The 12,290-nt window shown below is 41.1% G+C and overlaps 1 protein-coding gene across 2 annotated transcripts in view; it reads left to right on the top strand.

The window, feature by feature from the left end:
* The first annotated feature begins 1,232 nt into the window (after nucleotides 1–1,232).
* trim71 (tripartite motif containing 71, E3 ubiquitin protein ligase) overlaps nucleotides 1,233–12,290 on the top strand; it is a 49,113-nt gene continuing 38,055 nt past the window's right edge. The window contains exons 1-2 of one of the 2 annotated variants that reach the window (XM_060922058.1): nucleotides 1,233–1,523; nucleotides 2,204–2,836. In XM_060922058.1, the coding sequence (XP_060778041.1) occupies nucleotides 1,419–1,523; nucleotides 2,204–2,836 (738 nt within the window). In that variant the 5' untranslated portion in view covers nucleotides 1,233–1,418. Of the gene's footprint in view, nucleotides 2,837–12,290 lie in introns of both variants that reach the window. The other variant, XM_060922059.1, reaches the window with a different exon arrangement.

The following is a 12,290-nucleotide window of genomic DNA, read 5'->3' on the forward strand; positions in this document are numbered from 1 at the left end:
TTTCTGTGTGGAGTTTGCATGTTCTCCCCGTGTCTGCGTGGGTTTCCTCCGGGTGCTCCAGTTTTCCCCACAGTCCAAAGACATGCAGTTAGGTTAACGTGGGGCAGCCTTGGGCTGAGGTGCCCTTGAGCAAGGTACCTGACCCCTGACTGCTCCCCGGGCGCTCTAGTGTGGCTGCCCACTGCTCTGGGTGTGTGCGCGCGCGTTCACTGCTTCAGATGGGTTAAATGCAGAGGATGAATTTCACTGTGCTTGAAGTGTGCACGTGACAAATAAAGGTTTCTTTTTCTTCATCGCTTGGAACATCACGCCAAGCACTAAAGCACAGAGCACTGGACAACCACGATGTTAAAATGAGCAACGAGCTCACTGTAGTCCATAGCTAGGAGCACAGGCGAACCAAGGCCTGGAGGGAACCGACGCCCAGAACTGGGTCTGGAGCTACACCACAACTGGTGGACAAAAACACTCAAACACAAAAAAAAAAGATTAAAAAAAGGCGGCACGGTGGTGTAGTGGTTAGCGCTGTCGCCTCACGGCAAGAAGGTCCGGGTTCGAGCCCTGTGGCCGGCGAGGGCCTTTCTGTGTGGAGTTTGCATGTTCTCCCCGTGTCCGCGTGGGTTTCCTCCGGGTGCTCCGGTTTCCCCCACAGTCCAAAGACATGCAAGTTAGGTTAACTGGTGACTCTAAATTGACCGTAGGTGTGAATGTGAGTGTGAATGGTTGTCTGTGTCTATGTGTCAGCCCTGTGATGACCTGGCGACTTGTCCAGGGTGTACCCCGCCTTTCGCCCGTAGTCAGCTGGGATAGAACAGGATAAAGCGGCTGGAGATAATGAGATGAGATGAGATGTTTTTCCACATTGGAATATCAATGGCATCGAAAATGGCATCTAGGAAGAGAGTGATCTCGCCCCTTTAAATCCGACACCAGATGGCTTCCTTATGGACAGATCCTCTGCGGAAAGCTACAACCATGAACCGAAGAACCTTGAAGTAAATCCTAGGAGTAATATTAATAATATACTTATCAGCAGAGCCTTTATCACGTGGTCCACAGATAACTGTGTCTAACAGAAACACAACAGCGCGCATTAATTTATAATTGACACTAAACAGTGAGTGAAACAGCAGAAGCGCGGAGGCTCTCTGGCAGCCTATTGGTTGATACGATGCCCAGCCCCCCCCTCCCTTCTTCGTCACTTAAGCCTCGCCCCCTTGTGGTCAACCGGAAGTGTCTTCGGATCTCTCAGTGCGGCGGTATTCGCTCGATATAATGCTGTTTAATTCATCTAACGCGGAGAGGAAATCAACCGAAATGCGCGCAGATTTCAACAGTGTTCGTTGTGCTCAGTCTGGAGGAGCAGGAATGCGGAAGTGAGGCGGCTCCTCGTCCTGGTTCTCTGCAGCGCGAGGCAAATGGGCTGCGATCTTCTTCTGTCGAGTCGAGTCGAGTGGAGTCACGGGAAACCTCTGGAAAAACACACACACACAATCTGCGCTGCGCTCTTTCTCTTTAAAACGGTAGGCTGAAACAGCAAGGCACCAGAGCTGAGTTTGGTTTCGGATTATTATTATTATTATTATTATTATTACAGACAGTGACTGGGGGGCAGAAAGAAGATCCTGCAGGAGCTCCATGTGACACTCTTCTGTGAATTATTTAATCTCTGTGCTACACGCCAATACAAACGACATCCAAAAAAAAAAAAAAGAAATTACAAATGGAGGAGTGGGATTGAGCATGCGTGTGGTGGGACTCGGAGAGCTGTGCGCTGTGGCCGCAGTGCTGTGCTGAGCGAGCGGGCGGCCCGGAGAGTCATGCGGCGGTGGGGGAGGATCGGAGCAGGGAGCTCACAGCAGCAGCGCGTTTCACGTTTCGCAATAACTTCGATGCCCCGAGGCGCAGGGCTCTAACATGACAACAGGCCAGGGGGTCAAAACTTAGCACACACACACACACACTGTGTTATGCGCTTTTACGCAAACTGGTGCGTTCAGAGGCATTACAGTCCCAGGCAGCTAATTAGTTCTCAAATTGAGTGAAAGGGGCTGCGAACTTAAACGATCCTAACTATATAGTTTGAGGTGATCGATTAAACAAAGTAGATGTATTACCAAGTTGACGCACAGCTCCTCCTGGCTTCCCACTGATCCCTCTTTTTCCTCCCCAAATGGCATCGTTCCCCGACTCCGAAGTGCAGACGTGTCCGCTGTGTAAGGAGCTGTGCGGCTCCTCTGCTCCGATCTCCTCCAGTTCATCTACCTCCTCGTCGTCATCGCAGACCTCCAACTCGTCTACTACCTCGTCCACGCGCAGACTGCACGTGCTGCCGTGCCTGCACGCCTTCTGCAGGTCGTGCCTGGAGAGCCTGCGGAGCAACGGAGACCCGCTCAAGCTCCGCTGCCCCACTTGCGACCAAAAAGTCCCCATGTCCGAGTCGGGTGTGGATGCGCTGCCGTCGTCCAACTTCCTGTTCAGCAACTTGCTGGACGTTGTGGTGTCCGCTGAGGATCAGGGCACGAGCAGCTGCGTCGGGAGCGGCGGGCTTCTCCGTGCTCAGCACGCGCTCCCGGAGCCGCAATGCAGCTCGTGCGATGAAGGCAACGGCGCGAGCTCGCACTGCCTCGACTGCCAGGAGTACCTGTGCGACAACTGCGTGCGCGCGCACCAGCGCGTGCGTCTCACCAAAGACCACTTCATCGAGAACCTGCACGTGCCGGGACGCACCGGGGGCCACAGCGCACCGCTCAGCCTCTCCCAGGCGTTTCACAACTTCTCACTGCTTCCGGTTTTCCAGGATCGACTGGACTACTGTCAGCAGCACGACAACGCGGTGAGCACTCAGTCTGCAGTTATTTACTCTCAAATATATTTCCAAGCACTGCTCTTTACTACACTGTTTACCTTCCCTGCACACACACACATCATTTGCTTTATTAATGGTTAATTTTGCCCAATCTTGCAGTGGTAGCTCAAGGCTCTGGGTTGCTGATCAGACGGTCAGCGGTTCGAGCCCCAGCACCACCAAGCTGCCACTGTTGGGCCCTTGGGCAAGGCCCTTATCCCCAACCTATCCACATCGACCCCAAGTGGGAAGAAAGAAGTTTTACCCAATCCTGTGCTTTGTGTACACCTTTTTTTTTTCCAATTTCACAAGCAATTTCAGCACTGTTGCACTTGGATCAGTGACCAAGGACTAATCACTGCACCTTTTGTTAACTGTTCAAGCAGTGCAGTAGAAAGAAAAGCCATATGTGGAAGGAAAGGTGAAAGGTCTTCTCAGAATGACACAAATACAGTGTAATCAATATCAAGTCCTTCCATGTAAGTTTATGAGCTTTTGTCTGTGTTTGACTCTGTAATGTACATACAGCTCTGTCAAAAAGACAACAGATTGTTGGGGGGGGTCAGGATTAGGAAATCAATCAGGAAATCAATACTGCTGAAGTCATAGATCCTGAATGCTTCAATACTTTCTTCCATTTTAGACAGTGCACCTTTCCTCATTGCCACACAAAAATCAACAGGTTTTTAATAAAGCATTTATCAAAGTGATAAGGTGACCATGCATTGCTTTTAAAATGTAATAATTGCTCTGTGTGTGTGTGTGCGCGCGTGCTCTCATTTGTCATCGAGTCACCTGAGCTCTGCTGGTAAAGTAAAACTATCCTATCACAAAGTATTTCTGCTATTCTGCTGATGCATGAATTCCACTAACTTTTAAACAAATCCTGAAGGCTGTGTGATCTTCCCTCTGTCTGAATGCTCAGTCATTCATCATCCTGCTTAAGTCATCATAAAATGCAGGATGACCTTTCCACTTTAATTGAATGCCTACTGTAATGCTAAGTTAAATGATTGTAAGTATCTTAGATTAAGAACCACTTTGATTTGTAATTTAATTTTTATAGGCAAGGGTTAGGTTAGTTTGTATTGGAGAAGTGGATCCAAATTTAACTTGAATCCATTTCTCATTTTCGTTAACTTTTTTTTTTTTTAAATATATATAGTCATTTTTAAAAATTTATTTACAAAAAATACATTTTACATTTTTTGTAGCCATTAAATCAAGTATTATCAGTTTGGTTTTTTTTATGCAACACCACTGTAATACTGGCGTTATGAGACCAAATCTGTATTTTGTGATGCATACTGTGCATCGTGTACATTTGTGTGTACATGGGCTTTTTTTTTTTTTTTTAAATATGTATAAACACATCTCACTCAAGCCTCATTGCTGAGCCTCTATGTTCAAATATATTTTTGCTCAGGGTTTAATCGTCATACCCCTGAGCAAATATCACAGGACAGTGAAATTGGTTGATTCTGATTTGATTACTCAGTTTTGTCTTGGCAACATGCCTAGTTTGAAATGAATTGAGCATCATAAGGGAAAGAAATTGTGCCTCACCTCCTACCCTGTTATGCCTTGGTAGTTATTTGATTGAACAGAAATCTTTCATGAAAATCGATTAAAGCACACACCCCCCCCCCCCCCCCCCCCCAAAATGAGCGGTATATATCCATTGCAGGACTCTAGTTCATATCATGATTTAAATTCATCTCGAAAGAAATGGTAGTCATTTTTTTATATTAAAAAAAACTTGCATTTTTATTCAATTTTTAATCATTTGCTCCTCAGTTTCACTCCACATTGTGATCATTTACCCAGTATAACTACTCATGGGAAGACTATAAATGTATAATTTTAGCATATTTCTGTTAGTGATGTTTGAATGGCACTCTTCCTATAATACTGTTTGAAATGTAAAATCTAGCTACTGTGAAGTATATAAAAATCTGAAAGAAAAATATGGTGCTTTTTAGCAGTTTGTTTGTCTCAGTGGAACATTTATAGCGGTTTGATGTCTTTGTGCACTGATCCAGAATCTTTCAAGAGAGAATCATGACTCCTCTAAGAATCAGATCGAATATTTCTCCCGTCATTTTTAGTTCCTTATAATACATAGGGCCAAATTACTCAATTCTGATTGACCAATCAAGGAGGGCTTTTTTCCTTAACACGGGGCCGTATTTCTGAAATGCTATTGGCTAGTTCGTTGCTTGGTTACGGTTACAAAAATTAGCAAATTTTCTAAACAAAATGGCTTTTGTAAAGAAGTTCCAATAAAATTTTGTAAGCCACTTTCAAAATCATCGTGTCATGTCGCCGTGTCATGACGAAAGACGTTTTAGAAACTGATTCAAACGTGCAAGATAGTCTTGCGCCCTGATTGGTTCAGAAAACGTGAATGACAAATGTTGTGAACTTGAATGGCTTCCGAAGTATGAATTTGGCCCGATATATTATAAAGAAGTAATTGTATGGTTCCTTGTAAAATTAAGGATCAATTTCACTCGTGATGTCAAAGTTTTGAAATTTTCAGAACTTCGATATCACTTGTGAAATTAACCCTTAATTTTACTCGGCCCCATACGATTACCTATCCTAATCTTAATTCAGGAGGTCCCATGTTTTTCTAATCTAAAACATAAGGTCTTGCCCTCAGGCTTCTTGGAGTATTTGAGCTAATTATCAGCTAATTATCAAGCTCTTGGTCTTCTTGGAACCTGAAACAAAGCACAAAAATGTGCAGGGTATGTAATCTCAGCAAGTGTAATTATAAACCACAGTGGTGGTAGATAAGCAGAAAGTGGCTAAAGATTTATAAAATAAAGCTCACTGGGGACAATATTTAGGACAGATGCACTTCTATATCATTACATGGAAGGAAGTGAATTGTGTGTGCATGAGCCGAGGAGAAGCGTGGGTGAAATCCAAAATCATTTCTGTAAACAGTTATGTTTGGTCTCAGTGGGGGGAAGCTGTATGTCAGATCCTCTTCTGCTGTAGCAGTGGTGCGATATTAACTTCCAGAAGCAGTGCAATTCATATACACCCTCTATATCCACACACACACACACACACACACACACACACACACACACCCCACATAATCTCTCTTTATGCTGTCTCTTCTTTTCCTCTGCTCCAGTTTTCTTTCTTACTTTTTTTTTTCATTTCTACTCTGTTTAGAATGTAATAATTATTGTAATTAACAATAACAGACATGCTTTTGTCACACTATGGAACATTTCCCACAAAACGAGGCACATTTTTCTTGGTTCTTGGCCCTGGTTTATTTTCTGGTTGCTCTACTTTGTATATGCTCATTTAAATAGTAAGAGGATGATAATTTAAATAAGGTTAACATTTAAAAAGCTGTAAATTACTGTTCCTTTTCACTTAATTGTATTTGTTTCCTGTATCATAAGAAAAGAAATTTAGTTTTTTTTTTTTTTGTGTGTGTAAAATGTTGAAAGCGTTAGTGTTTGAAATGGTGCCATAAAGAAAGGAATGTGGTGCTCTGTTTGGGTTTGCTGGCTTAGTGTAGGCTGTAGTCTGGTAAAAGTGAGCACGACTGACCATTAGAAGCCTTTCACATTCCTACTCTGCCAGGGGCCGTGTGTGTCTCTGTTGTCTCTCTTTCTCCGTGTGTGTGTGTGTGTGTGTGTGTGTGTGTGTGTTAGCGCGCGTGCACATTCTCTCCCCCCCCCAGTAAAGAGTGAACACCATGTTAGAGGTCAGAGTCCATACAACATTTTGTCACTTTTTTTTTTTTTGAAGGGGGGGGGGAACCTTCCTTTTAACATGAAGCCTTGAGTCCCTGCTGGTTATATAAATACTTATGAGATATACCTTATAGCTCATTATACAACACTTGGTTCTGGCCCACTAATTTGATTGGTTGTGCAGCGTTCCAAGAGTACCTATATTTCCTCTAATTTTCCTATAAGTTTCACTGTGTGTATCAGTCCACTCATCTGTGTTCGCCACATAAAATTCCACTTCCTGGTTCAAACCCATTACTGCAGTAGTGTTACCGACATCAACAGGTGACCCAGCAAAAGCTACTTTTCAGTAATATAACTTTTGACTTAAAATATGAAAGCTCGTCAGATGAAGAAAGGAAGCCAGTTTGACTGGAAGCACCTTTAATGGGAATGTACAAAACAAGTTGAGCTAACCGACATGCTGTAAAGTGGGCGTGGGTTGCTTTGGGATCGGTTTCCACAAATAGTGCAAAAATAAAGGGAACATTTGGTCATATTTTTCTGAAATGAAATTTGTACCACTCTATCCAGTGTTTTCCCCAGAAAAAAAATTAAAGCCCTAAATTCTGGCATGATAATACACAGACAATTGAGTGCCAATGGTGTGAAAGCAAGCGCCAAAGGCACGAAGTGAAACTAGAGAGGTCTGGGGGCATGCTCCCCCAGAACATTTTTTTGAAAATAGATGCTCTCAGGTGCATTTTCAGGGTCTCTGAGAGGTTTTAGATCCATGATTATAGGATAGATTTTACCAGTGTTTCAGTGATTTCTGACCTAAATAGTATTAATGTATTCACATTTGAAATTTCACCTTAAAGTTCAACATGCAAGTTAAACTGTTTTTTTATAGATTACTGAGGTATATGATAGATTGAAAATCTACGGGGATCCCTTAATTACCTATGATCAAGTAGTGTTGTAACAAAAATGTGCATGAAAATATGAACAGTGGTTTTGCTCCATCTTATGCAATCCAATGAAGAGAATCGATCATCATGACCTCCTATTGATCACAAAGGGATCTGAACCTAAGACCTGCCACCTTAAAATAAGTTGCTGTATTACTATAACTGTAATGATTTAGAATGTTTCTGATGCAATTACTGTAATATATGTAGAACTAAGATGCACTGAAGAAAAGTAAGGCAACTGCATATTATAAAGTTTACATTTTGGCACTTTATTAAATGGACTAGATTAAGATTAAAACATATATATTTAAAGGAAAAGAGAACTTAATTTCTACAGTTTAAGTTTGCAGAAAGATTGTGCTTTTAAACACATTTCATGAAGGGAATGTGTTTATAAGTGTCAAATGTAGCATAATTGCGACTAATAATGATAAGCATATTTGGCAGTGTGATGTCACTGTGAGCCTTTAACCAAAGAATAATCCGGAGCCGCCTTTTGTTAAATGGATCCCAGTGACATCACACTGCCAAAAATGCTTCTTCTTCTTCTTCTTCTTAGTATTATTATTATTATTATTATTATTATTTGAAATTATGCTATATTTGACACATTTGGACAACTTCACTTTGTGAGAGTGTTTATAAGTACATAATCTTTCTGCAAACCCAAACTAATGAATTAAAGTTTTATATTCCTTTAAAGCAGATTAATTCTCCTTGGCTTTTGCTTGGCCCAATGTTGGGAATCCCTCTCATAGTCCATCTCGCTGTCATCCATGCTGATGTGGATTAATTTGTCCAGTGAGTCTTCTCCTTGCTTATTAAAATCAGTCGGCTTTGTCCGTCTGGTGGGGGACGACATCGGCAGCCAATGAAATCGCTTATAATGAATCTGAAACTTCCGGGATGTCTGACGTTTTCTTTCGATATTTTTATTGGACGGTTTGAACATGTGATCTTGACACAGCCAACAGATTAGTTTTTTTTTTACATCATACCACGCGGACATATTACTTTGACAGAATCAACACAAACATTGGGGAAAAAGACCGCTTGTTTAACACAAATATCAATCAATATGTAAATGGCTCTGTTATTTGCTCTCCTATGTATCTAGTTACTTGTGGGTAGGAAATTTAACGTATCGGTATAAATCTAAGCGTATCGGATTTTAACTAAAGTGACTAAGCGTATCGGCAGGCAGAGCAAGCGTATCAGACCCGACACGCTAAAACGCTTTGGGGAAAACCATGCTATCAGTTTCAGTTCTTGTTTATAGAACTATATAAAATATTCAGTGTAACCACAGTCTTGCTTGTGTCATTGCTTAACTTCTTACCAAATTTGTTAATGTACATTGGTGCCACATTTTGGTAGATGTGACTGTAACCCATCTGTCTCCTACTCTTTCATTCAGCCTGCACAAACTTGCAAAAAAAAAAAAATTGAAATGGCTCATAGTACCCACTAATCAGCATTTTTGCAATATCTGGAATTTGCAGCACAGTGATCGCCTGCGTTCTTTATACTTCACTGTAAACGTGCATGGACATCTCACAGGGTTGACCTGCTGGTCAGAATAAAATCTTATCTGCTGTACTTAACCCAGATCAGACTCCCTGTATAAAATTTCTGTAATGATTCATTGTTGGCCTTTTTTGCGTGATTCAATAACTGACCTATAAATCATGAAGTGCGTAGAGACTTGCACATTTGCTGAAAAAAGAAAAGATGATTGAGCTCAGAGATGAGAAGGGAGACTGAAGACATATTCGTATGCAAGATGCAGTTTGTTTGTTTTTTTAAATTATTTTTAAGTCTTGTTCTTACCGTTATACATGTTTTGCTATTTGGAAAATTATAAATAAGGGGTTGAATGATTAAAGAAAAAAGTTATTGGGACTACCGTAGTCATCTTTTCAGAGTCATCAACTTTTCTTTTGTCAAAATATGCGCAAGTCTCTCCTCCACTTGGTCAATTATTGAATCACACTAAAGACCAACACTGAGTCATTACAGGAATTTTATTCATGGGTCTGAGTTTAGCAACACGTCATACAAATTGATATCAAAGTCAAAACATTCAATTAAAGTCATCTTTCCAAGCATTTTCTTACACAGTGGTGCATTTGATTTTAATTAGTGTAAAAAAATATAAAAAAAATTGCACATCTAATAATGCATATGGTTTGCTTGCGTTACTTGTCCTGCTTGATCTTGTTCTGTTCTGCTTCCAGAGCCTAGGGTATCAGTGTTAATCAATAGAACAGATAATGCATTAAAAAAAAGCCTTAGCTTATGGCTTTTCAGAAGATAATGAAATGATTGATTGTGGCCTGGACAGACTTTCAGTTTGATACCCTGATTTGTTATTCTTCAGTGGAAAAGAATCATCATTTAAGCAGGCATGGAAGGATATGCCTGCTGTTTTCTTAACGATTATCTCGTAATCATACATGAAATTATTTACCGAACAAGATTGTGTATATTCATATCATAAAACGCGATCACTCAAGCCATTTGATTTGTCTTCTTGTGAGTAAATAGTTGTACAGGTTCACACGGAAACTCTTGTATACCTAAGTGACTTCAGGCAGATTAATGTGCTGTTTGTGCCCGTTATATGAGAAGTTTTGAGGGCAAACAGTAATAAGGTATCTGGCAAATGTTAGCTAGCTGGATGACGGTGAAGAACAAGATAACATTCCTGGTTGTTTTTCTGCTGTGTGCGTTTTTGTTATCTCGTGTGTCCTTTTTTTGTGTATTATCAAATCCAGTTTGTTTTCTGCTCAGCCTTTTAACAAATCGGCTAATATTCACCATCTCGCTTGGGACTGTTGGCTCTAGATGATGTGCTGTAGAGCTGCAGAGCCTCAGGAAGTGTTGCACTGGGTGAATACACTTGCGCCACACCAGCAGTGATGGCAGAGGTTGAAGGCTCAAACCATAAAACCTCCACCCTTTTTAAGAAGTTTCAAAAATCAATTTTACACTGAAGCACAGTTTTGCCCTTGGCAAGCAAACAAGTTTGCACACATTGTCTCTCATTGCTTGCTAAACAGAAGTGTTCACACATGAAACTTGTTTGCATATTTGCTTGAGCTTCACGTTTGAAGGTAACGTTTTGTGAGCTCGGTTTACACCTCTGACCAGTTGACTGCAGTCCGAGCAAATAAAACAGAATCTAGTGCGCTCGTGCTGAACCTTGTAGTCCGACTCGCTCCCACAGTCTGATGTACTGTGTTTTTTGAGTTGATTTTAACTTGCATTGGGGCTGAATGTTCAGAGAAACAGCACAGTAAACAAGGACAAATTAATAACTTTTGAGTAGGGCAACAGTCTTGAATCTAAGTCTTATTGCTCATATAAGATGTACTTATAGAATTTAAGAGGTTCTTGCTGAAGTCAGATGCTGATATAGTGAGCGGAAAGAAAGTTAAATTAGAAATAAATAATTGGTTAATTTTGCAGATACTAAAGAACACCAACTTTTTTTTTTAAACTCCTTGTAGAAAATACAGCTGGTATTTTGTGTGTGCGTGTGTGTGCGTGTGTGTGCGTGTGTGTGCGTGTGTGTGCGTGTGTGTGCGTGTGTGTGTGTGTGTGTGTGTGTGTTCTGGAGCACATTCAGGATACAGCAGAATGACTGCACAGAAGCTAGCATCATAAAAATCATCAAAGAGAATTAGCTCTTAGTTAGTGGATAGTAATCATATGACTCAGGTCTGTGTTCCAGTGGTAGCAGTAAGCAAGTGCAGGTGTTTTGTATCGTCAGTTTATTGAACCTGGTTTTGTGTGTGTCTGAAACATCTTGTTTTGCTAGTCCAGCCTTCATGCCTTAAGGAAGGGATTGGTAAGTGGCGAGACTGATGTCAGAGATCGGTATCTTGCTGTCTTTTGTCTTGGCTGAGTGAGACGTCTGTCTGTGATCAAGGGCAGATTGCAGTAGATCTCTAATCCTTCAGCTAACCTGTCTGTTCTGAATGATGCAGTTTCAGCAATTTTTTTTTGGGTGGTATATAGGCCAAAGCAAACGATGATGGGAGTGACGAGACAGAGTAGAATTTGTGGTAGGTTTGAGTGTGTTCTAATGTATCCTCTATATGAAGCCTGATAACTTTAAGAGCTCGGACATCTGTTTGAAAACCTGCAAGTGTAAATATTAAATTCATAGTCTAGAACTACTGCGAGATTGGTACGTCCATAGTGCACAATTTAATAACAGTAAGATAATACTAATTTAAACCACTGCTGCTACTCTATCTCTATGCGTATTCCTCTGCTGCAACATGGACACGTTGTCATGTATTGTTATGAGAGGATAATGTTTAGTGTAATTTACTATGTTGGTTAAAGGGGAACTGAAGGCTTTTTTTTTTTTTTAATCATCAAAATTCTCTCATTTTATTAAATATAGGAATGCATTTTTGATGGCTATTTTGTCACTGCTATAGCAAGTTAGTGTTTGAAATATGTAATATCAGTCCATGTGTCAAAGCAATGGCCGTAAACGAGATTTGTTGAGACCTGTGCGAGACATCGTAGGACGGAAGTAAAACGTACAGCGGAAATCAAAGTGACCAACATCTGCCAACGTTCCCTGTGTCCGAAATTGCCCACTTGTTCACTACTCCTTATATAAGGAATTACTATAAAGAGGACTATGTAGTGAGCTCATTGGTAAAATGAAAAAAAAAAAAAACACTTCCAGACGCAAGTCCGTCGCGCTGTTATTTACGTCATTACCGTCACGCAATTAAA

The sequence above is a fragment of the Neoarius graeffei genome, chromosome 5 (genome assembly GCF_027579695.1).
Source record: "Neoarius graeffei isolate fNeoGra1 chromosome 5, fNeoGra1.pri, whole genome shotgun sequence".
Taxonomy (NCBI): domain Eukaryota; kingdom Metazoa; phylum Chordata; class Actinopteri; order Siluriformes; family Ariidae; genus Neoarius; species Neoarius graeffei.